This window comes from Sinocyclocheilus rhinocerous, unplaced genomic scaffold (assembly GCF_001515625.1).
Source record: "Sinocyclocheilus rhinocerous isolate Xijiao unplaced genomic scaffold, SAMN03320098_v1.1 scaffold820, whole genome shotgun sequence".
Taxonomy (NCBI): Eukaryota; Metazoa; Chordata; class Actinopteri; order Cypriniformes; family Cyprinidae; genus Sinocyclocheilus; species Sinocyclocheilus rhinocerous.
In genome coordinates, this window is record NW_015670386.1 from 1,539,030 (window position 1) to 1,566,035 (window position 27,006).

Consider the following 27,006-nt stretch of genomic DNA (forward strand, 5'->3'; position numbering starts at 1 on the left):
TTTCTTTCTTTCTTTCTTTCTTTCTTTCTTTCTTTCTTTCTTTCTTTCTTTCTTTCTTTCTTTCTTTCTTTCTTTCTTTCTTTCTTTCTTTCCTTCCATCCATCCATCCATCCATCCAGCCTTCCATTATAGTATCAGGAACTTTAAATCATACTGCCATCTGTATTATGAGAATAGTATATAATAATTTGTCAAATCCTGGTGGGATATTTTTAGCATGCGCAGTAGATGACATACTGATGCGTTTAAGAAGTTTGGATCAGATAGTGTGTGCTGTACCATAGACTGAACACAGCATTCTTCAGATATGTGTCATATTAATCATCAGCGTTACTCACTCTCAACATCTGTGGCTTCTGAACAATAGCTGCAGGGTGCTTTTTTCCTTTTCTTATTTGTTAGTTTCACAAAACTCTCATATGATTTTAAACCCTCATAAGATTTTAACCAAGTCCCTGCTGAAGCTTCAGTATTGGGTGTTATTTTGGTGTCAAGTCTCTTTGGGAGATGATATGTGTGAAGTTGTGCTCATATATGAGATAAAGGGGTCGGTTTGTCTTTTGTGCATGAAAGGGCTTGTAGGAGCACCGCAGCAATGCAATGAAGGATGGTGTAAAATGGGTTCAGGGAACCTTACGTGTCATTTGTCTGCCCACACTGACTGCAAAAAGTTGATGTTTAATGTAAAGTTATGAGGAACATAACCTTAATCGCATGTTGACATCACACACAATGGGTCTTTTCTTCTTTATTTTAGGTTGAACTTTGTTACTCAAACCTGAAAAAAATCACCAGTTTTTAACATGATGATAATATGAAATGCTCTTTAAACACCAAATTAGCATATTAGAATGGTTTCTGAAGGATCATGTGACACTGAAGACTGGAGTAATGCTGCTGAAAATTCAGCTTTGCCATCACAGGAATAAATTAAATTTTAAAATACATTAAAATTATTTTAAATTGTAATAATATGTAACAAAATCACAGGTTTTACTGTAATTTGATCAAATAAATGCAGCCACGGTAAGCATAAGAGACTTTTCAAAAACATTAAAAATCTTGTTGACCCCAACATTTTGAACAGTAGTGTGTCATATATCCTGTTTAAATATATATAAATATAAATATGTTCAATTAATTAGTTCATGATTTAAAACTTTTTAAATTTGAATCATATAGTAACCGTTGAAGAAGTAATGTCCTTTGGTTGATTTCATAAATTTGTTCACTGTATGGTGTGCACTCTGTTTAGGCCCTGATTCTCCTGTATTTTAGGTGTTTTTTGGTCAAATGAGGCTGTGACAAGTGCACTGTAAAATGCATGAATGTCTCACCCATCATTAAACTCCAGTCAGAGGGATTTTATGGTGATGTTGTTGAGTTACACTTATGGACTGGAAAGGAATTTCTCTGAACTGATCCTTTAAACTGTTAAATAAATACTGAGCAACTTGAATTGGAGCATCATTGAACCTGTCTACGCTGACACCGAATGACAGTATAGTGCAAAGCAGAAGCTAGCTGCTAGTGAAAACAGGGACAACAGTTTCCTCTCTAAGACAAGTACGTCTAATCTTGGTATTCTTTTCCTGTGATATATTTTTAATACAAATTATATATTTATCTACCGCAGACAGAAGTGCTTTGTTGGGATTTGCGCGGCTCCGCCAAATTCAGTTTCAGACCCTGAAAACAATCTGAGACTGCAAGGAAAAGTCAGCTTAATCTATGGAGCTAATTATATGCTTATTAGCTGCACTGACACATTTTAATAGCCATTCCTAGAACTGAGCGTGAGGATGTTCAAAGGTTTGCCAACTACATGACCACATATTGTCCCATAGATTAGTAACTGCTAAGCATACTTGTCATCACAGATTTGAGAAATGATAATCCTGTAATTCAGCTCTTTCACTTACAATAGCAATCCCTTCAATATATCATATCTTTAGATCTGTCTCAAACATCACACTATTTATTACATTTAGGACCATGACTTATGTATGTATGGAGAAGATGCAGCTTTATTAGGACTAATCCACATTGGTTGAGTTCAATCCTTTTAAATTATGTTAAGAAATGTTCTTTTATTTATTCTTCAGTCGTCTGTTCCCTCAAACACATGCATATTTTAGGAGCTGGACCATCCCCAGTCATAGAGTGACTGTGAAAGCAGAGATCTGTCTGCTAATTGGGCAGTGAGCTCTAGCTGTGCCATCAGGACTGATCACAGTGTTGTACTCAATTGAACCCTGTGACAGAAATATCGCCAGACCGGCCAAACATTTCCCTCTATCACACCAGATGGAAAAATTAGATGCATATTTGTCATATTCTGTTTGTAAAAATGAACGAAGGCCTTTTTTGATATATTGATTCAGTATGGCTCACCATGACATAAAATACACCATATTTTTCATGTTTACAGTTTATTACTATTCTTTCTTAAATCGGAACAGCTGTTGTTTTGCCAAATGTTTTGTGAATATAAGCAATAAGCCATTCAGTTTAGGGGTCTAGGTAGCTTTTAACATTTTACTGGAGATTTTTGTGTAGTTTTCAGGACTATTTCTCTGTTCTTCAGTTTTTCAGCTCTTCATCATGCGGCTCTCACTGGCACCACTGACCTCTTGTCTCTGCTGTTGGAGGCACAAGCCACCGTGGACATCAAAGACAGCAATGGTGAGACACTTCACCATTTTTATCCATGAGCCAATGAGTTTGTAAAACATTTAGAATGTATTTCCTTACTTTACTATCTTTTGTATAATTATTATTTTTTTTTTTAAATAACCTTTTTGTTTTCTGATAAGGTATATAATTCAACAAATGCAAGGTCCAAAAACAACAGTATAGTAAATAAAGTACATTTAAATATATAGAATATATTAATAAGTGGGCACAAAATAATGTAAAGATATCAAAAGTAAATATCCCTGATACAATGATAGCTGATACCTGATAAAATACTAGAAGTCAGAAGATCACAGTGGTCATGCCATATAGGCATAAAGAAAAATATATAAAATGAAAAAATAAAAAGTTACAAAAATATTAGGGCTGTCAAATCGATTAATCGCATCCAAAATAAAAGTTTGTGTTTGCATAAAATATGTATGTGTACTGTGTATATGCATATATATATATAAATACACACACATACTTGTGTATATTAAGATATATATAAGTTGTGTGTGTGTATATATATATTTCTAAAATAAATAGATGTAATACTGTGTGTGTATATATATATTTATTTATTTATTAAATATATACGTGTGTGTGTGTGTGTGTGTGTGTATATATATATATACAGTGGGTACGGAAAGTATTCAGACCCCCTTAAATTTTTCACTCTTTGTTATATTGCAGCCATTTGCTAAAATCATTTAAGTTAATTTTTTTTCCTCATTAATGTACACACAGCACCCCATATCATATAAATGTATACAATACACGCATATCATGTGAACACAAACTTTTATTTTTGATGCGATTAATCACATTTAATTGATTTGACAGCTCTAAAAAATGCTTCAGAGCATAAGGCCAGTAAAAAAGTGACAATGGTCTCAAGTGTTCTCATATAGGCTTCCGCATTTTTTTCTTTATGATTTCCAAAGCATAATCGAAAACATCAATACAACATTAAAACTGTACAATTTCAACTGTATTTTCCCTCACATTAACTCTTTTTGTCCAAAATATTAATAATAAATCAATGAATTGTTTTTTTACATAATATCCAGAAAATATATGAAAACAGCGAACGTAATACTCCATGTGCCCTAATCTATGTTCATGTTCTGTACATGTAATATTGTGAAAGTTTTGTATTCATTTAAAGATATTTTGTCATTTACTCATCCATATGTCGTTCCATACTTATTCTATGAATGGTGACCACAAATGTTCCTGTCCCCAGCCACTTTCATTGTATATGAAAGAGCAGCATGGACATTCTGCTAAACATCTTAGTTTGTATTTTGCAGAAGAAACAAAGCCATGCAGGTTTGGAACAACATGAGAATATTTGGGTCAATATCTCTTTAATGTACCATCAAAACAAATTGGATAAAAAGTCTATAAACAAATTTATACAAATAGTAATTTATTCAAACTCCAAACTTGTGTTGTGGATGGGCTAAACATAGACAAGCTAGGTAGTCACAATTTTTCCCATTTCAACAGAAAAATGACTGCACCACCAGAGAAAGAAGCCCTGTTTTTTCCCAGTGTAAAAGAACAAGTAGCTGTGAAAATAATGATTTTCTGCTCACTGTTGTAGGTATGCGTCCACTGCACTATGCTGCCTGGCAGGGGAAGGCTGACTCTGTACTTATGCTCCTGAGAGCCGGAGCTTCTGTGAATGGGGCTTCACAAGATGGACAGATCCCTCTCCACCTGGCTGCACAGTACGGACACTATGAGGTGGTATGTAGCACACTGCTCCTCCACTATTGACCAATTTGTGCCAGTCTACACTGACAAAAGGGAGAACAATGTCAAGAGTCAAATAGGTTTCAGACTTTCACCTATACCACGATCCATTGTACCAAAATAGGTATGTTTGACAGGTATGGTGGGGACTTGATGTACTGATGTAGTCTGGGCTGCTTAAAGTGACTTCCATCAAAAGAATGACTTAAAAAACAATCATAGAAGTGCCCAAGCAATGTGGGAAATACACTGTATTCCCATTACAAACTCTGGATTTGCTGTATCTAGTGATGCACCAAAATTTGTTTTTTACGGAAACTGAAATTTTTTTCATTTTTTTCAGCCAAAAAACAAATATTTTATAATCAATTAATTAAATGTATTTAATCATCAACACTCAAATCAAAAGTTGTATATAATCATTTTAATTACAAGGCATTTTTTTTATCAACTTTTTTGATTATATAATTGTTTCTACTCTAATTCACTCTTGAAAAATAAACTTTTAAATGGTAATGAAATGAACATTTGAGCATTAATAAAAATTTAACTCTTTAACAACTTGTTTTCATGACAGATTTAATTAAACTTACATTAAATAATGAAGGCACCAGGTTAAATAATATGATATATAATATAGTGCAAATATCTAGCTAAATGCTTCTCTCTAGAGTTAATATTTCTAGCTAACTAGCAAACTATGGACATTAAATGGATTTCTTGAGGTAAATATAAAGCCAGGGCCATTGACATGAAACCAAAAATTAGTTTTCGACAAGTTATTTTCGGTTGTCGAATTTTCAGTGCATCACTGGTTATGCAACTTACTAGTATCTTCAAAATAAATGAGCAAAAAGGCTGAATGCAGCACTTTGATAATGACTCAGGAATGTGCTGTGACTCAAAACCAAAATATAGCATTTGAGGCTGTTTACAGATCTCTGGCAGCTAGATAAAAAGGATACATACTGTTTCATGTTTTCTAAAGGAAAAGGAAGGAAAATGCAAGACGTGTCGTTGCACGCTCGAGGCAGAAAAGAGGTCCCCTGCAAAGATAGCATTACTTTGCAGGTCCAGGGCTTTGTTTCAAAACAATGCATTTTTTAGTTAACCTCGCTGTGTATATGATACCTCTCAGAACCAGGTTAGATTGACCAGTTGTTTGGCTTGAAATGCAGAGTATTCCCTTTCCAAATGGCATACCCTTCCTCACAAAACATGTCACAGGGTATAATGTGTGCCATATAACGCGATAATGTACAGTATTTCTTTGGCCTTTCCCTCTTAGTCCATGCCCTTTTTGGATGCTCTTTCAGTTTTTCATATATGGATAGATTTAAACTGATATGGCCTTTGACATGGTCTTCTATTGTGTAATCGCAGAAACCTTATGTAGTCAGACACATCCTCTCTGCCCTTTCACAGTATCTCTGTGTGTCTGTGTCTCCCCTCAGTCTGAAATGCTACTACAACACCAGTCCAACCCCTGTACTGTCAACAAGGCCAAGAAGACCCCTCTGGACCTGGCCTGTGAGTTTGGCAGACTCAAGGTGAGTCACGAGAGTGTAGTTACAGTACATCAGTTGTGATGTTGTAACTTGGACCTGCTGCTGTACCACCTCAGTGGGATTAATATGTGTTTAAATTGTGTTAGTCTCAAAAAAGCATATTAGAGAATGAACTTTTGTTAATGAGTTAAAGGCTTATTCTCACACTATATTAATAATTACTGAGTGAAAATGCCGGATTTAATCACAATTAAGAGGCAGAATATTCAGTTTGCATTTTTAAAGACCAACAAACACAATTTTCATTTTAGTCTTAGTCTTAGTCCCGGGCTAAAATGTCCTTGTTAGTTTTTATCATATTTAGTCAACCTTATCCTATTTAGTTTTAGTCAAGTTTTAGTCGACTAAAAGTCTCAACATTTTAGTCTAGTTTTAGTCCAAGAAAACCTGAAGTATTTTAGTCTATAGATTTAGTCAATGAAAACTTGACATTTTAGCAATAAGATTATTATTAATTAACCGTACAGCAGTATTAATTTTGGCAGCCATTTTTAATATAGTCTTAGTCTTACTCAAATGTACATTTTAGATATCATATTTAGACAAACTTGTCCTGTTTTTGTTTATTCAATGAAATGTATGAGCATTTTAGTCCGTTTTTTTTAGTAATGAAATATTAGTCACATTTTCGTCATTCTGTATAATGGTTAAACTGATAAAAAAAAATTTTTTGTAGAAGAGGCGCGTAGAGCAGTCTGCAATAACATTTTGTCTCCTTTTTTTGACGAAAATAAAAAGAGGTTTTTGCTAAAGTTTTTATCTTTTTGAATACACTTTAGTCTCGTCTTATTTCGTCAACGAAATTGCATGTTGATATAGGTTTTTGTCTTTTTGAATACACTTTAGTCTCCTCTCATTTTTGTCAACGAAATTGCATGTTGATATAGTCTTAGTTATCGTTTATTGACCTTATTGTTGTCTCGTCTTAGTCATGGGAAAAAAAGCTCGTCAACGAACATTTTTCGTCATTATTGTTGTCTCGTCTTAGTCATGGGAGAAAAGCTTGTCAACGAACATTTTTCATCATAGTCTTCGTTAACGAAATTAACACTACTCAACACAACCATTTGTGTTCAACTAGATAAAAGTTTTGTTGGTAGTAAAATGATTTTATTTAGCTTTATTTGTATATATATAAAATGTGTATTTTTCACTCAAATAATTACAAAGAAATGTCAAGTAACATTAAATTAAATCTGAAATTTTAAAGTAGAAAGACTGAAATAGTATTTTCTTGTAAAACAAACTCCAATAATCTTTAAAATAATTTCCAATAAGTTTGATTAATCTGTTTTAACTTTGAAAAATCTTTTTTTACAATTTACCTTTGCCATCATCTAAAAGAATAATTTAAAGATAATAATTAAAGAGAGTAATTTTATACTATTGTTGAATGTAATCTTTTGCAAATCTCAAAATTATTATCCATTTTACATTCTGTATATTACAGTTTAGTGATGCCTAAATGCATTTAAAATGATTGGGTCTAGTTTTTAGTGTTTTATTTTTAGTTTTTTGACAAAATAGTTTAGAATATATTATTGACCATTTATTGGTTATCGGCCATACAGTTTAAATAATCATCAGCAGTATTTTAATATTCATGTGATATTGATATTTAATTTAACAATATGTGGATATTATACAAAAGTAAAACATGACCAGAGAATAAAACTGTATTTTCCAGCAGACATGAGATGACATAGGTGCAGTGGAATTGTTCAGCTATTGGTATTTCTGCATCAATATAGTTGGGGCTTATCTGATTTAAAATAGCTGTGCCCTTTATAACATTCATCCGAGTTATCCCAGTCTCAATGCAAGCTCATAGTGCTGAATCTATTTCCACACTGCAATCTCTATTATAATTATGAGCAGGAGTTCATGACATAACAGAGCTTGAACGAGGTCTTGTTTATTTTGGTGAAGACTGTATTACATATGCATTCAGCGGCAAAGGATATCAGTAAGCGCATACAAACTGCCTGCACAAGCCCTAAGCTGGGCGAATAGAGATGAAAGGCTTTAAAAGATGGCTTTCCTGATGACAGTTAAACTAGATTGGCCAGGGTGAACTACTTGTATTTAATCTTTCGCCCAAGTCATTTGGAATTATAGAATGCAAATGCTGCAGAGAGTCGAGCTGATGGAATGAGTCTAATTTAGCAGCACACCAGCGAGTCCGTTGCTGGGCTGCAGGAGGATTCTGCCCCAGCTGGAAACAGAATTCCATTTGACAGATTCTCAATGCCAGGGAGTACAAAGTCATATGCCTGGGCTGACAACTCAGGCTGGTTGCGTTCTTGTATTTTAAATTGGCAGTGACATCTTGTTTAGACATTAGTAGGCAAAACTGGAGCACTTTCTGGCTGAAAGTGTTCTAGTTTTGGATGGCTTCCTCACTGTGTCTTAATTCTTTCCTCCAGGTGACCCAGCTGTTGTTGAGCAGTAACATGGTGGTAGCTCTCTTAGAGGGAAACAGCAGGGATAACACCCCCCTGCATCTTGCTGCCCGCAATGGTCATAAGGACATCATCAGGTCTGCTTCTTACTAACCCCTTACTTTTATATCCTGTTGTGTTTCTCTACATCTTCCTTTCAGTCTAAATATTTGCTTTTCAAACTGATGTAGAAATAGTTTCACAGAGGTACAGTAAGTTTGTTTAAAAACCTACTTCTGACATAGGCAGGTGGTTTTAGTAGTGCTGTCAAATCGATTAATCACATCCAAAATAAAAGTTTGTTTACTTGATATGTGTGTTTACTGTGTATATTTATATGTATATATAAATACACACAGTAAACACACATTATAGACACAAAATCTTGTTAACACAATGTTCGTGTGTACGGTGCATATTTATATATAAATATACACACACATGTATATATTTAAGAAATATATGTAATAAATATTCATATTTATATATAATATGAATCATACATAAATATATATATATATATATATACACACACACGCACACACACACACGTAAATATTACTTAATTATTTACGTGTGTGTTACGATCTTTAAAAGTCTAGGAGTTGTATCATAACACTTAAAATAGATTATTGCTGGGTGGATTAAAACAGGCAGAAAAGTGACCATAAACACAAATGAAGCTCAAGTAACAATTTATTACCTGAAGCCGAAGCCACAAGAAAAAGGCTTTGTGATGCACTATTTACAGTTTGCTTTGAAATAAAATAATAGTAAAGAACATTAACAACAATGGAAGTAACGAAGGTTAACAAAAACAATATAGGAAAAAAAAGGAACTTGAGTGGCGCCAATAAAATAAAAAAATAAAACCAAATGATTCCCATAAAGCTCCCCAAGTCCTCTAGCCTAACTTACGAAAGAAAAATGTAGAAAAGAAACCGAAGTCTTCAGCGTATCGACGCTCTAAATATCCTACTCCTACCATTAAAAAAAACAAATTACAGGGGGGGCGCACACCGCTTACCTAATGTGTCTAGACACTCATTGTTACTACGTGCAAAGTGTATATCGCACGATATCCTAATCTCAGCAAACCAAAACACACAGACACAAACACGCCGCCGCCCCACGAGGTTCGCGGGAGGACCTTTTAAACCGGCAGGGCAACAGCAGATTCGGCGCAGAGGGTGACGTCACAATTATGACTGGCAGCCGACAGGTCCAATCAGGAACCTAAGAGCGAGGCAGCAGAAACAAGACGAGAGGGTGGGAAGGAAGAAACACATACGCATAGCACGTAACAGTGTGTGTGTATATATTTATATATATTTGTGTATGATTCACATTATATATAAATATGAATATATATTACATATATTTCTTAAATATATACATGTGTGTATATTTATATATAAATATGCACCATACACACACGGACATTGTGTTAACACCATTTTATTTTTGGATGCGATTAATCACGATTAATTGATTTGACAGCACTGATTTTTAGCAATCGAACCATATTGGAACCTCGAAAATGAGGTTAACAAACAATTAAATAAAACGACAAAATACCCAGTTTTTAATTACACCGGTTTATTAAATTTTCAGTATTCTCGATAAACTTTTGTAAATTTTAGTGGAAAACAAGTAGATTTATAATTTTTTTGTTGTTGTTGTTGTTTATGATTAACATTTCTATTCTATTCTGTATTAAGTTAAATTAAATAAGCACTATTGTTATATTATTATTAAATATGTTAAAACATTTTTGGGTAATTATATTCATTAAAATTGTATATACAGTGGGTACGGAAAGTATTCAGACCCCCTTAAATTTTTCACTCTTTGTTATATTGCAGCCATTTGCTAAAATCATTTAAGTTAATTTTTTTTCCTCATTAATGTACACACAGCACCCCATATTGACAGAAAAACACAGAATTGTTGACATCTTTGCAGATTTATTAAAAAAGAAAAACTGAAAAATGCTCAGTATTTAGTAGAAGCACCCATTTGATCTAATACAGCCATATGACTTTAAATTATCTTTTGGGAGTAATTTCTCAGCCATATTTGATGTGCGATTAATTTGTGATTAATTAGATGAAAAAATTTTAATAGCTTACCAGCCCTAGTTTATATGCATGCAAGCTTGCCGGGGGGAGGTTGTCTGTCTTTTTTGCAAAGTTGTGTGGTGTCAAGCTGACGGTCAGTCAGACTTTGGCTGGGCGCTTTGTTGACATGTTTGTCGAGCAAGTGAGGTGAAGAGAAGAGGTTGTGGAATGAGTGTAGTGTGTTTGGTGCTGTGTGCATGTGTTGACCTGGGCTGCCCTCCCCTCTGAGTGTAATGAGAGGGCTGTGACTGCGCTGTGATGGTAACATGCATAGGAATGAGGCCGAATAGGGTTACACCAGCCAGTCAGCTGCTCAACATGCTTCTCTCGCAGTAACCATATATGAAAGTTCACGCTGCAGCTCTCCCCTCCACTGCCTTTCTGGAATGCTGGAACTTGTAAACATGGGAAAGATGGACAGTGGTAACAGGAGACCGCTCTACGCTTCTTAGTATAAAGCATTGGATTCTTAAAACTGAATGAATTCAAGCAGAATTTAACAAGCAATCAATTAATTGCTACAATTATTATGTTTTTGCTGAGATTAATAATTATTATTATTGCCAAATTCACTACTGACTAATAGTTCACCCAAAATTCTGTCATCATTTTCTAACCCTCAAACCTGTATGACTTAGTTTCTTCAGTGGATATATATTTAAATAATATATTGGTCACTCTTATCCATTTAATAGAAGGTTATTTACAAAAAAGTTCTGAAATGGACTACAAAAATGATCAATAGCAGGCATCATAGGCTCTCACATGTCTTGTGATGTCACTGACACCATATTTGATTTGAAAGTTGCAGCAGGAAAGATTTTCCCACAAAAAAAAAATCCTTTCCTCATACAAAGCTTTCATATAACTATAGAAGAATTTGGAATGTAGTGTACAAGTTGTATGAACTCCTTTTTAATGTTACTTTTATGGTTGATTTTTTTGTGTAACCGTAGTCCCTATTCACTTTAATTATATGGAAAAGAGCAGGCTAGACATTAATCAAAAATCTTTGGAGCAGCATGAAGGTCAGTAAATGACGACAGAAGTTTCATTTTTGGGTGAACAATTTGGATGACCTTATTTAAAGAGGGAAAGGCAGGCTTTTAATCCGTTCAATTGGCTGAATTAATCAATTACAGCTAAATGGAAAATAGAGCCTGCACTGCTGCTTTAGATACTGAATCCTGAGGAGACACACACAATGTAAATCTGATTGATGCAGAGGCTGTTTTTGTTACTCAAAGGCTTTAAATTGCCATGACTTTTGACCCCTTGCTGGTGGTCTTGAACTCACTATCATCATGTGGTTTCAGTGCTGCCCACTCACTATGCAATTTCTCATGCTGATTTTGGTTTTGTAGTTGTATAGAGGTATCACAAAAAAACCCTACATAGTTGTGCTAGTTTCATGTTTCTCATATTGTATCTTTTTACAGCTTGTTTCTTCTCACATATAATTTCAACTGAAATCAGTATCTAAAAAATATATCTATACCTGTTATATCATTATCTTAAATTAATATTAATTAATTTGGTAAGTAGCCACTTAATAAGGGACAAAAAGACCTGATCAGCGTGTCAGATAGAATGTTGTGGTAATGAGCAGCTGACTGTACCATTGAGTGATTTGTTGGTGTCTTGTGGACAGTATGGCTCATGTGTCACTGTGGTCTATCACTCATTTTTAGACTGCTGCTAAAAGCTGGGATTGACATCAACAGAACCACTAAATCCGGAACGGCTCTACACGAGGCTGCCCTCTATGGAAAAACGGAAGTAGTACAATTATTGCTTGATGTAAGTAGATGGATGCAAAATATTGGGAAGTGTTGATTAATTTGATTTATTTCTTATGTCAGATTTATTATCAAGGAAACATGCTGTGAATTGTAGAACCAGTTTTGGGGGCTTTCCCACAGTGTAGTGCTCGAGTCTGTCATATCAGAACACTGATATTTTTTTGTATTTCTGCCGGTATACAGAGTGTTTTTTCTCACCTGAACTAACCCTCACATATCAATCCAACCCTTCATCATCTGACACTTAGGCTGGGATTGATGTGAACATCCGCAACACCTACAATCAAACAGCCCTGGACATTGTGAACCAGTTCACCACTTCACATGCCAGCAAAGAAATCAAACAACTCCTTAGAAGTGAGTCAGAAATCCAAAACTCCTGTTGTTTTCCTTTTACTCTTATTGCTCCTTTCCCTTTTTATGTTTTGCATTCCTCCTCATAATTTTTCCTTTTACCTTTCCTTAGATTTTTTTTTATTTTCCCTCTTCCTCTTTCTTGCTGTTCTTTTTTTCCCTTTCCTTTCCTTTCCTTTCCGGAATTTTTTTTTTTAAATGGTGTTTATCGCGTTTTGGAACTAAACTCTTCTCTTCCTTTTCCCCTTTTCCTTTTCCTCCTCATGTCTTTCTTTCTTTCTTTCTTTCTTTCTTTCTGTTGATGTACAATAGATGATTTAATATCAGGCCATGAGCCTTTGTTCATTGTTAGCTTAGACTGAAAGTAGACAATAGTTGTCTAGAGTGTGTTTAGTGTTGTGTGTTCGTTTCTGGGTACCTGCTTTCATAGCTTTTGTTATAAAATTATAGTGTTGCATAACATTACTATCCCGGGGCAACAACAATGGCAGCCATGCCTGGAGATTTAGCTAAAAGTTTTGTTTACGTGTTTGCGTGTCTGGGTCTAGGTATACGTCTGAATGTGTTAAGTAGCTGTGCCCTTCTACTATCCCTCCTGTAATCCAGCTGCTTGTTGTCTTTGAAGTATGCGCTTTGATTCGAGCCTTAAAACGGCCGAAGGAGCTGTGTTTGAAGATGAGGGGTGTTTAGCATCCCTGTTCTGAGCTCAGCTCCTCATTAAATTTTCAGAAGATGTGCTAAGTGCTTCAGAGTATTTAAACACTACATTACTCCTCTTTAAATTCTGCTTTAAATTACACTTCTTTATTGCAACAAATCCCACCTGAGTATTGAATTCTTAGGTTTTCCGGTAGAAATTTTGTGGACCTAAGTCAATACGAAGACCTCGGAGATTACTGAAAGCCATAGTGCATGACTTGATGAGTATTTTCAAGGCAAACTGTTTTGATTTCTCTCTCATTCTTATTCTTTCATGCATTAATTTCCCTGGATTGTGACATCAGACGCTAGCGGAGCATTGCAGGTGAGAGCTTTGAAGGACTACTGGAATCTCCATGACCCAACTGCACTCAACATCCGGGCAGGAGATATAATCATGGTAGGCTTTTCAAGCCTTATTTCTCACAAGAGGTGTCCTAATTTAATACTGTATAATGTGCATTATGTAATAGGCCTATATAATTGGCAATGTGCTTGAGCGTTGCCTTGATCTGCATTCTTACCAAATTACTAAACCGTATTCTAATGAATCACAAAAACATTAAAACCCAAAACAACAAATTTGTTTAGGCTTGTGGAAAAATAGTAGAGCTGAAAGCGGTTTTCAGAAGGCTTTAAATATGGAAGACAACACAACAGCATTGCATATGTTTCTAACTGATATAATTATGTCCTGCACATAAGACATAACAGTAACATGAACAAGTGAGGACCGTAATTTGGTGTTCCCTACAGAGAATACTTTAACATGCTACAACAAGCTCCCACCAATCAGCCTTTGATGTCTCAAATGAATCAACTGTAGCTTGTTGTTTGTGTTATAGTAGTGTGTGTTCAGCCTAGTTTGCCTTCATAACAGCGTGCTTCACCCCCAATAAAAGACTTGGGTTCGGTGTGTGTACTGTAAAGTGCAGCCTGAGGCTCAGTGCTGCTCGTATACTATGTCATTGTTCACACCTTGTCTGTCTAGATAGCTTTAGGCGGCCATTTCTGCTAGCATAAAAGACTGCTGTGTTTTTGTGGCAGTGACTTCAGGGTTTTTAAAAGCTAGCAATGAAAGATATTTTCAGTAAGACTTAACCCCACCTTTAAAATTCACAGTTCCTTTACAGATTTATTAGGAAATTAGGGAGTTGAATTGGGGGTAAATTAACATCTCATTATCTCAATGACTAATACCGTGAGGAAAGGTGATGAACAACATCATGTCTTTCTTTTCAAACTCCAATAACTGTTATTTTTTAACGCATGTTTTATTAAATTACACTGAAGATGGCCTTGATGTTGACATGGTGTTAAAATAACACTAAATAAATACAGATGTTAACCTTTAAAGAGCATTTTTGAAAATGGGGCAAATTCATTTATTTTATTGCAAAAAAACTCAGTCTTATTCTCTAATATCAGCAGTACAGTTTAACCAGGTACTTAAAATGTTGAAAAAGCACTTTCCTCGCAAATATGTCCTCTTTCTATGTAAATTTTTATTATTAAATTATATTAAATTGCCCGTTTGGTTTACATAACTCTGTTTGCCCACTGTTCATGGCAGTAGTTATTCATCAAAATTTGACTGTCTAAAACTATTAAAAATCATTTTTGTTAGTTTAAGTAAAGCTAAAATAAAATCTAAATATTGGACGATATCCATAAACTTAAAAACTTTAAATGTTGCCTTGCCAACTAACTGAAATGAAGTTTAAGTACTAAAATGGTGAACTATATCAAAAATAATAATACATTTATTTATATATATATATATATACGCATATACTAGGGGTGGAACGGTACACAGATGTCACGGTTCGGTACATACCTCAGTTCGGGGGTCACTGTTTCTATACGATTTCGGTACAACAGGGAAAAAAAAACAAATCTACTATGCTCGGTTTCATTTCATTTATTCTGAACAGACAGTAGTACAAATAAAAAAAAATTCCACCTAGATGTGAAAATACTAAATATTATTACATTGTTATATATATATAAAATCTGCAGTACATATATACATACAAGGAATACATTCTTGAAATATATTTGATTTAGTTTACAGATAAACAAGAGAAAAAAACATTAAACCACGTGCGACACGTAATGTAGCCTATATACGCTGAGTTTCAGTTCATTTTTGTGACAGGCTTGATTTGTTCACATAAAGGAAACTCAAATGGCAGAAAGCCACATCCTATTTATTTTCTTTATTTTACAAAAGCACAATGTTTTGTTTTCATCGTGAGTGTACACAAATAAAAGCAGACCTTTATACATTGATGCATTATTAATAAGACAATAAGTGTTTAAAGTTGATTCTGCTGGTATAAGGAAACAGTTGAAGTGATCGCGCCGGCGCGCACACACACACACACACACACGTCCATCAGTTCCAGCATTGCTAACTTGACAGCGCAGGTGGTACTATATCAAAATAAAATACAGTGAACCAAAGATCAGCGCGCCTGCCTCTGTGTCACCATTGGAACGCGACTGAAGTACAAAGCCTATAATTTACATAATAAATAATAGTTTAGCATTCAGATACGTTACATCGCAATCCTGGAGGACGACCTCCTTAAATGCCCTGGTCTTTAATGGGGAGTGTTGCTCAGCTCGTCTCTACAGAATCCCCCACAGCTGCTCAAGAGTGTTAAGATTGAGTGAAATACATGTCCACTAAAGGATTTTCAACTCAGGAGAATGAATATCTTCATTGTCATGTTAAAAAAAAAAGCCAAACAATGCAGGGAATGAGAAGAGGGTAGCTTCTTCAGTTTCAGGTTTTTGTATTACATCACACAGTGGTGTGTGAATTCATGACAGCGTTGATAAAGTACAACTCCCTCACACCTTCAGCACTCATACATCCCTATAGAAGAGCTTTACTACCACTGAATGCCACTGTGGGAACCAGGCACTTCTCTCTGTACTCCTCCTCTAGCAACACCAGAACATTTTGGATGCTGTTAGATCCGAAATGATTGAATTGGTCTCATGAGACCAGAGTATGGATTCCCAGAAGTCTATATTTTGTAAATATGGGCATTAAGTCTGAGTATGATTAAGTGGGCCATATAACACTTAATTGTCAAGAAATTACTTACCTTTAACAATATACTTACCTGTTGATCAATACTTGCCTTAATCTTACACCAGATTTTTTATTTTTATTTAGTAACTTTCAGGAGGGTGTACTCATTTTTGCGCACACACACACACACACAAATTACAAAACACCTAATAAAATTACATGGGGAAAAAACTAAAATAAAAACTATGTAAAAATTAAAAGCTAATCCAAAATATTAATAAACACTATAATAGTATATAAAATATAATATAAAAGCACTCAAGTGTTATATAATGATGCTAAATCAATATTTCATGTCTATTTATTTACTCTGTTTCACATTGGGCTTGCAATCACGTGAGGTGCGTGTTTGCACCATTACCTAATTTGCATGTTTCCTTTAGTGAATAGACTCTTAAAACAACTCAGACAGCCACTACGCATAAACCGCAAATTTATTCTTAGTGTCTTTTTCCAGGCCCGCTTGAAACACAATTTCATGTCAGTCAAATGGATTGACTTTCATTGCTACACAGGTCCTCTCTGCCATGTGTAAATTAACTGACTTAATTTACCACATTGTGCAGCCAAATGAGGAAACAATCACAGGCTAGGCCATGAGGTTAGAAAAAAATGTTAGAAGATTGTTATTTAAAACCAGATGACACGAAGGTCGTTCAGCTTTGAATAGTGTAGGGTACACAGAGGGCTATAATTAAATCATAGATTATTGAAATTATTCCACGCAATAATAAACGAAAAAGTCTCGATAGCTATTGAATAGCTATTGAAGAGAAGACTGTTATGAATATTTTAAAATGTTGATCTTATTGGTCTGTTCCAGGTCTTAGAGCAGCATATGGATGGACGTTGGAAAGGACACATCCATGACAGTCCGAGAGGCACTGACCGTGTGGGATTCTTCCCTCCCTCCATCGTGGAGGTCATTAGTCGCAGATCAGGTATACTGAATAATTCTGTTTTATTTTTCAACTTACACAAGCATTTACTACAAATATATGGTCCATATTCAAAATTAGTTTCTATTTTTTTTTTTTTTTCATTCTAAATTGTATTATCAGCATAAAAATTTGAGCGCAGATTAAAATGGAAAAATATCACCGTTTTGCTTTAAAGACAGCAGCACAAGTTGACTTAGAAGTAGTGGAACATAATTTTTTTAATAACATTTGTTCTAAATCTTCCAAAATCCAAAAACTATATTTTAGCTTTAAAATAGAATTTGAATCTCAGATTTTAAATGCACTCTCTGACTTTTTATATCCCGCAGTATGCATATCAAAATAATGCATACTAAAGTAGTGCAGTTCTCATCAATTCTTGTAGACATGTGGCCATGTAGTCCATTGATAAAGGCACACACAGACACACACTAATGGGATTAACAGGAACATATTGGGGGCAGGCGGATCAGCTTTAGAGCCCTGTGCCTCCATGAAAGGGGGAGCCTGCCTTAGATTGCTAGGTCCTGAGCAGAAAATCTTTCCCTGAAATGAGCCTGGTATATTTTTTCTGTGTGTGAGAGCGAGCGCAGCGGCAGACTCAGCACTCTGTCATGTCACAGCGTCAACATCCTGCTGCTCACACGAAATTAGCCTCCGCTCTAAGCTTCTGCCTCAATACTGCTGAAGAGACATGATGGAGGCAAAACAGCCAGATTAAGACCCAACCACTTAACTCATTGTGCTGGGGTGTTTCTCCCACCTGCATTATTTTATCAGGATGTTAAAGCCTCCCCAGGTTCATCTTAGTTTTTGAAGTTAATGTATGGAAAGAAAAAAAGGGATTTGTCTTTCATGTTAAAGAGAAAAAAAAATGTAGATGCTGTCATCATTTACTCACCCTCATTTCGTTTTAAACCTGTGTGGCCTACTTTCTTTGTGGAACACTCCGTTTATTTTTTTATACAATGAAAGTTAGAGGGTGTCAATTGTTTTGGACCCCACTGGAATTCATTTTATTGACAAAAACGGTTGAAATAAAATAACATGGAACAATATGAGAATGAGTAAATGATGAGATGTCATGTTCTTGTTTCTTTTGTAACATAATAAATGGCTTTTACTGTCCTTTTTGATCAATTAAATACTTCCTTGCTACATACAAGAAAAAAAATGTACTGACCCCAAACTTTCATAAATGTCCATTAGTTTATATTATTTAGAGCATGTCCCTAATGGAAACATCTTTCTCAAGGATGATGTTTCATTTATGTCCATGGCGCCTCATTTGTGTTTCCATATTGTGTCCATAGGGGGCGTTCTCTCCCGGCAGACCTCACTACCCATCCAGAGACATCACATTCTGTCCAGAGCCCTGTCCTCACACAGTTCTCATCACACCTCTCACACTGACGACTCCTACACCTTATACTCATCCACCCGTCCTGTACTGACTCACCACAATGGGCTGGATCAGCACCCAGGTAGTGAGAGAATTAGACTCGTAGGGGTGAATTCAAAGTATGTACACCTACAAACTTACAATCTCACTTCAAGAGCCCATCCAAGTATCTGTGGAAGCAAAAAAATCCTCTATACCTCACCAAGTAAACTGTACTTTAATCCATCGTAGCTACATTTAGAATTTTCCCAAGTTTTCCCAAATCCAAAGTGATGTAATTCTTGGTGAAAAGTTTATTTTGATCTGCATTAGCCATAAAGAACCGGGTGTGCCTCACACGTCCTGAAAAGTGAAGTTGCGGGCTCTTTGATCGCCCCCTGGTGGCTGGCTGCAGTACAGGTCATAAACCCCGCCCTCTCCATGTAAACGAATGGGACTTGAGTCAAAATAAAAAAATAAATTACACTTCCAATACAATTTTCCGAAAGATGGTTTTGGTCATTTAAGGTAGTTGTTATCACGCTGATATATGTTCAATTGTTTTTTTTTTTGGGGTAAGTTTGATTTTAGCTAGTAATTTGATGCTATAAAAACAGGGTGTGTCGTTATGGTTGATTGGGTCTGCAGGAGTTTGATTCCGCAGCTCCACCTCACGACACTACTGCGCAGACTCGGGCTCCAAATGACGTCATTTACTCAAGATGGCAGCGGCCATACTGAGATGCTTTGGCTTCACTTTTCTATAGTGAAAGGAATAGGAGACGCATCGTCCATCTTTTTTTTCAGTCTGTGTAAAGGACGTGAAAGCACCTGATCATAGCGACGTGGATATTATTACACCAGCTCTGTAATTCCGCACTCCAGTCAAGTCCTGTTTATGTATATAGCACTTTATACAATAAATTGGTTTAAAGCAAGCAGCTTTACAGTATTAAAGGATTAGTTCACTTCAAGAATAAAAATTTCCTGACAATTTACTACCCCCATGTCATCCAAGATGTTAATGTCTTTCTTTCTTCAGTCGAAAAGAAATTAAGGTTTTTGAGAAAAACATTCCATGGATTTTCTCCATATATTGGACTTCAATGGCGGCGGGTTGAAGGTCCAAATTGCAGTTTCAGTGCAGCTTCAAAGGGCTCTACACGATCCCAGCCGAGGAATAAGAGTCTTATCTAGCAAAAATGTCGTTTTCTAAAAAAAATCTAATTTTTTAACCACAAATGCTCATCTTGCACTAGCTCGACCTCATGCATTACATAGTCACGTTGGAAAGGTCACGTGTGAGGTTGATAGACGTACCGACCCAGTGTTTACAAAGCAAATGTGCAAAGAAAGTCAAACGCTGTTTCCAAAAAAGGTAAAACAACAGTGTCGGATGATTTTGAAGTTGGAGAAGAAAATGACAGTTTTTTGCCCTACCCTACTTTTTGAACCGAAGTACACAGATGAAGAACTAACCACGCGTGACCTTTCCAATGTGATTACATAATGCCTGAAGTCGCGGACGCGCATCGCAGAGCTACTGCAAAACGAGCATTTGTGGTTAAAATGTATATACCTTTTTGTTTTTCTAGAAAATCAGATTGTTTCACTAGATAAGACCCTTATTCCTCGGTTGGGATCGTGTAGAGCCCTTTGAAGCTGCATTGAAACTGCAGTTTTGGACCTTTAACCCACAATATGGAGAAAAATCCTGGAATGTTTTCCTCAAAAACCTTAATTTCTTTGCGACTGAAGAAAGACATGAACGTCTTGGATGACATGGGGGTGAGTAAATTATCAGGGAATTTTTATTTTGGAAGTGAACTAATACTTTAAACATAAGAGACAGTGGCACTTTCATTTTCAATTAGAATTACAATTTCACTTTTTACTATTAAGCAGCTCTCCAGTATATTTATGCTTTTACACATGTCTGACCTTGATAGACTAAATAGAGGAAATGAACCTATTACCGTACGTAATCGCCACGGACCATTGGTAGTTTGAAGGTGTTTGCCAGCTGGAGCAAACTTTTCTGGAAAGTTCGGTTAGGCAAGTTGTGTCGAGCTCCAAACAAACTTCGTTTTGTTCTGATTTTGTACGAAATGTCATCACACCTGGGGCCTGATGTATAAACGTTGCGTAAGCACAAGATGGGCATGGAAATGTGCGTATGCAATTTTCCACGTACATATTAAGATTTATAAAAAATAAACTTGGCGTAAATATGTGCGCACCGTACGGGTACTCTAGACCGTGCGTACGCACTCTTTTACTGGCGTAATAACGATGCCTAATGATTTCAGACTCTCTTTTCCTTTCAATATACACATTTATATTAAATATTCTGCTCATTAATGGAGTTAAGCATTTACATTATATAAAGTCATTATTCAAAAGTTTAACAAAAACTTATGAATTTAGATATTTAGACATATTTGAAGTGGATGCGTTGTTTTTTGATCACTTTTCTTGTTGCATGCTGTTTTAATGACAGCGAGGAGTGCTAGGCACACAATAATGTTTCTTTAAACTGCAGATCTCATGTTAAGAGAACGTTTTTTTAGCAAGAACATCAACGATGCGCACTTACTTCGATATTGTGGTAGACACTGCTGGATTCGGTGGTCGAACGGTCCACTGGCAAGTTTAAATAGGTCAGAATATATTAGCCTACTGCACAACCAAGGCTGCACGGAGGTGTTTATTTCGCGAACATTCAGAACATTATGAAAATAGCATTGTGATTGAAGGATAGAATCTGAAGCAAACGATAAGATTTGCACGTTGCTTTTTTATAATATTTTGTCAGTGACACCGCGTCAGACAATTATGTACACTTATTTACACACACCATATTTCTGATTCAACTATAGGCTATTTAAATATCCTAAAGCATTTAATTTGTTTAAAACAATTTTATACTGCTTTGGCCAGTGGAAAAGAAAGAGATCCACTCTATTCTAAAAAGATTCTCTGTGAAGTATTTTATACAATTTTGTTTTTCATTCATTTTGATGTATTTATTCGAAAACAAGACATTGATTTTTTAGCAATGTATTGTACCGTACAAATTGAATTTTAGTCCGCATGTCATATTTTCCTAATGTCTTGTACTTTTGACGGTGTTAAACATGGTGTCACGTGGATGGGAATATGCATGGAAATGATATGCATAGTAAAACTAGGCGTTGTAAGCTCCATATATGGTGATTTTGGGGAGGAGATGCATGTATGCACAATCTTCCGCTGACAGGAATTTATAAAAGGATTTTTGAGCAGGTTCTGGCGCAATATAGGGTTCTGGTTTTATAAATCTGAAAACTTTTGTGCGTACGTACACTTTTAGGATGAAATCTACGGAAAGTTTTATACATGAGGCCCCTGAAATGTTGCCCAAGGTGCATCCGCTAATATGTGAATGGCTGGAGTGGCTAAGTCTATGTATGTGTGAGACAGTTGAGAGTGTGTATGTTTGTTCTCCTGGCTAGAAGCTATGAAATAATCACCCTGCACCGTGATTTTCATTCATTTTGATGTATTTATTCGAAAACAAGACATTGATTTTTTAGCAATGTATTGTACCGTACAAATTGAATTTTAGTCCGCATGTCATATTTTCCTAATGTCTTGTACTTTTGACGGTGTTAAACATGGTGTCACGTGGATGGGAATATGCATGGAAATGATATGCATAGTAAAACTAGGCGTTGTAAGCTCCATATATGGTGATTTTGGGGAGGAGATGCATGTATGCACAATTTTCCGCTGACAGGAATTTATAAAAGGATTTTTGAGCAGGTTCTGGCGCAATATAGGGTTCTGGTTTTATAAATCTGAAAACTTTTGTGCGTACGTACACTTTTAGGATGAAATCTAGGATGAAATCTACGGAAAGTTTTATACACGAGGCCCCAGTTCTTTCTTCGATTTCGCTTTAAGTATATCTGGACTCCTAGAGTTTCCCCTCATGGCCCCTTAAAGTGTTTGTGTTTGCTAGGTGCGATTCCCGACAGTCCCAGTGCCCTGTGTAAGCCAGCTAGTCCCAAAGAGCCAGAGGATATTTGGGTCCTCAGGACCTCTCTTAATGGTAAGAGTTGTCCGTTTCCCCAGGCCCCTGTTTTCTCATCCCCACGGCTGTCCCAAAGCCTGCACACCAGTGACTTTTGTCTCAATTTGAGTTTTTTTCCAGCTGTTTCACAGGGTTCCTGTTCCTTTAGGCTATATTTGTCCTAAGTTTGTCAGCCTACCATCAGCTTGCCATTCACATTGCTTAATTTGCACTAGCCCTTGTGCTCCTTCACGTTCCCCTTGTCTACAGAGACCTTGCTGGAGTTCAGAGATCATAGCTGCTAAATTCTTTACCCCATTTGTTGCCCAATGTGTAGTAAAGCAGTCGTTTTTAACAGGCAGTATTTCACCAACTGTTCATTTTCTTTCTCCTGTCTTTGTTTATTCCTCTTTCTTTCAGCAGGTGACAGGAACAGTGTGGGCAGTGCAGGCAGCATGGGCAGCAGTCGCAGTGCTGGCAGTGGACAGAGCACTGAGGGAAACTTTCCACACAATGGACCCAATCAGTCACCTTCTGCTGTCCAGGACACCACCAAGGTGGGCTTCAGTCTCACACATCCAATGTTAAGCTGAACCAGAAAAAAAAAACCTGGAGATTTTATGATTCCGTCTGCATGTCCATTGATTTTCATTAGGGAACTGAAGCTGTGAGAAAACTGTGCGGAGAAATATGCAGCACTGATTAAGAGAAAGAATAATTACTGTTATATATAGACGCTCACAGAAGCCATGCATGATTATTTTTGCCTTATTTTCTCCAAATCTTATTTTTCTTGTCATCTTGAAAAAACAAGTTATTTTGAATTTTTCTTAAGTTAACTTGAAAAAGCAAGTCAGAAAAATGCTCTAGAGAACTTACCAATGTTAAATGACTATTATCCTGGTATTATTAGCCTAAATATTTGTAATACATGACATATATAGAATAAACAAATAATTTAACAAAAATTATTGATAAATTAGGTCATTGGTATTTTAGATATTTCTGTTTGCACTATAAAAGTAGTCACAAGAGTCAGACTTGTAACCCGAAGGTTGCGGGTTCGAGCCTCTGGTCCGACAGGATTTGTCGGGGGTGTGGGGGGGGTGGTTGAATAGCCAGCGCTCTCTTCCACCCTCAATACCACGAGCAAGGCACCGGACCCCCAACTGCTCCCCGGGCGCCGCAGCAATATGGCTGCCCACTGCTCCGGGTGTGTGTTCACGGTGTGTGTGTGTGTTCACTACTGTGTGTGTGTGCACTTGGATGGGTTAAATGCAGAGCACAAATTCCGAGTATGGGTCACCATACTTGGCCACACTTCACTTCAAATTCTCACCAAGGGTACATTTATTTGTTCAAAATACAGTAAAAACAGTAACATTAATACAATTTAAATTAACTGTCTTCTATTTAAATATATTTTATAATATTAATTTATGGCAAAATTTAATTTTCAGTAGCATTTTCCAGTCTTCAGTGTCACATGATCCTTCAGAAATCATGCTAATATGTTGATTTGGTGCTCAAAAAAGATTTCAAGGTTGAAAACAGTTGTGCTGCTTAACATTTTTTTTGGGGGGGGGGGAAACCGTGATATATTTATATATTTTTAGGATTCTTTGATGAATAGAAACTTCAAAAGAACATTATTTATTTTAAATAAAAATCTTGTTTTTGTAAAATGTATAAATATCTTTACTGTCACTTTTTATCAATATAATGCATCCTTGCTGAATAAAAGTATTCACTTTTTAAAGAAAAAAAAGAAAGTGGAAAAAAGAAACTTTCTGACCCCCAAATTTGGCCAAAGGATCCGGCGCTAGAAAAGGATTTTGCTCAGTAGGAACAGTAATTAGAGCTCATATAGTCATCACATTGGTATTGCCTAATTACATAGCACAATAGACTCTGCATTTTATGGGCAGCTGAGCGTACGGTTACTCATACTGCAGCATTCATTTAAACTACCATAGAGAACCTAATGTTGATCTCATGCTGTGAGTTACCCCCAATATTCTCAATGATGGAGTCTGTAAACCTCTGTGACAGAGACTCTAATATGTGAAATTAAAGAGATATTATGTTCTTGCTGATAATTATAATTAATATTCATATGTAGTAATTAGACTCTCTGTGTAAAGTCTTTCACACGCAGTAATCGTGTCTCTAAGCTATTTCTGCCAGACAGCTGTTGAGTGAAATGTGACAGTGCTGTGGTTTTCTCACATGCAGCTGCCTCCCTCTGCTGGAGAACTGGTGGAACAGTGCAGTCAGGCCCCTGACCCCACAAAACAGAAGGACCCTCATTCAGGTCAGAACCTCTGCTGTTATATATGAATTTCATTTATTTTAACTTCTGAATGTCTTAAAATTAATTAAGAACTTTTATTGTTTAATTTATTTCAACATTTTAATTATTTAATAATATCTAAAAAACAAAAAAGATCTGACATCAGTAGATGCTACTTGGCTTAATATCATGTATTAAACATCTAATACAGTACTTAAGTGTGCCTTAAGTATCCAAATACATTTACAAGCCTCTGTATATTAAAGTTTAAAAGCAGTCATTGAAAGTTTAATGCTCTCAAATTAAAAGACTCGTGCACTGTCCTTCAGATAACTCTATATAATATTTTATATTATAAAATATTATATTTTATATTATTATTCAAATAATATTTTAATATCCTTGAGCATGTCCACTTGTGTCTTTTCTATGAACAGGACATTCAGAGAATCATTTAAGACAAATATCACCTCAGACATGTGTATTCATTAGTTTTATTAATCTTAAAAAATAGCTATGTATTTCATAAATCTACTACAGTTTAAAGGGAGAAAAAGGTTCCTTCCCAAGACCGCTTTAAAAACATGAGCAAGGCAGCATAAAATACCTGCTCATTTTTACTTAAAGACAGGTACTGTGCAGTGTCATATTTCACTAGAAGGGAAGGACGCAATGACGGAGGCAAAGTTGTATGTAAGTCAGAAATTCCAAGGAAAAGAAGAGAATTTGAGAAGGAGAGAAGATTATCAGTGACACGGACACAAGAGAGCTTTTTTGTAGTGTCTTTGACTCGAAAGGATCTAAAAAATAAGCATGAGATCAACAAACTCTCCTAAAACCAGCTTATTTTCTGGAGGTGAGTTAAATGGGGGCATATTTACATGTGTGTTATTGCCACTGCAGACATTTAAAAAATCTTAATGCCTGGTTACGAGTTAATGGGTTATCATTATATGGATTTTTATTATTTAATAACTGTAAATGTATGTTTCTTGCCAAGCACGTCCTTGGAGTACTGTTTGTTATCAAGGAAGAAATGTATATGCATGTCTCTCAAATGAACACATACTTACACAATCACTCATCAAAACAGCCTTAGGTCTTAAATCCTCTTTTTCTAAGTGTCAGTGATTGCACTATTCTGGTATGATCTATTATTAATGAAGATGAAAAAACCGTGCCTCAGGTAACAGGAGAACATTTTTTTTCTTCTGAAACATGTACTCCATCAGCACACTAAGGTATAAACATGCAGGTACAATAACATGTATGAAAGACTGCACTGATTCCATAGTCCACAGCCTAAGGCAATATCAGAGTCCTTGACCAACAGAAATGTGTGTGTGCTTTAGGTGCTCTTGGACAGAGGATTCCGCTGAGCAGCTCCAGACCTGGAGAACAACATGTCATACACCCACAGCAACTTCTGGATGGCAAGGCAAGACCAAGGCAGAACTGCATATTACCATACTACTCATGCTATTGTTGCAGTATATATTATTTTTACAATGTAGCATATACATTGTCAGCCACATGCAAAATTGTTGATGCAATGTGCTTGTTTTGACCTTTCATTTCCATGCAAATCATACCAATCTGTTTACACAAAACTGGATAATAAATATAGGGTAATAATAATAATATTAGTGGTGGTAAATTACTATTCAGTAATACTAATAATTTATTTATTAATATTAATAATTATACTATTATATTAATATATATTTTTTGTTTTATTTCCTGGATGTTTTGATAAATGTGTAACATTTATAATTATTTATATATTATACATATATTACTCCCA

At 35.7% G+C, this 27,006-nt stretch overlaps 1 protein-coding gene across 4 annotated transcripts in view; it reads left to right on the top strand.

Annotated features, from left to right (window-relative positions):
* LOC107734197 (caskin-2-like) overlaps positions 1-27,006 on the top strand; it is a 71,652-nt gene that overhangs the window by 34,965 nt on the left and 9,681 nt on the right. Inside the window, exons 3-15 of one of the 4 annotated variants that reach the window (XM_016546078.1) lie at positions 2,588-2,685; positions 4,292-4,437; positions 5,898-5,993; positions 8,438-8,550; positions 12,264-12,372; positions 12,623-12,731; positions 13,733-13,827; positions 17,357-17,474; positions 18,788-18,958; positions 22,859-22,948; positions 23,330-23,466; positions 25,145-25,223; positions 26,555-26,640. In XM_016546078.1, coding sequence (XP_016401564.1) covers positions 2,588-2,685; positions 4,292-4,437; positions 5,898-5,993; positions 8,438-8,550; positions 12,264-12,372; positions 12,623-12,731; positions 13,733-13,827; positions 17,357-17,474; positions 18,788-18,958; positions 22,859-22,948; positions 23,330-23,466; positions 25,145-25,223; positions 26,555-26,640 — 1,447 coding nt within the window. The remainder of the gene's footprint in view (positions 1-2,587; positions 2,686-4,291; positions 4,438-5,897; positions 5,994-8,437; positions 8,551-12,263; positions 12,373-12,622; positions 12,732-13,732; positions 13,828-17,356; positions 17,475-18,787; positions 18,959-22,858; positions 22,949-23,329; positions 23,467-25,144; positions 25,224-26,554; positions 26,641-27,006) is intronic. The other 3 variants (XM_016546079.1, XM_016546080.1, XM_016546081.1) reach the window with 3 other exon arrangements.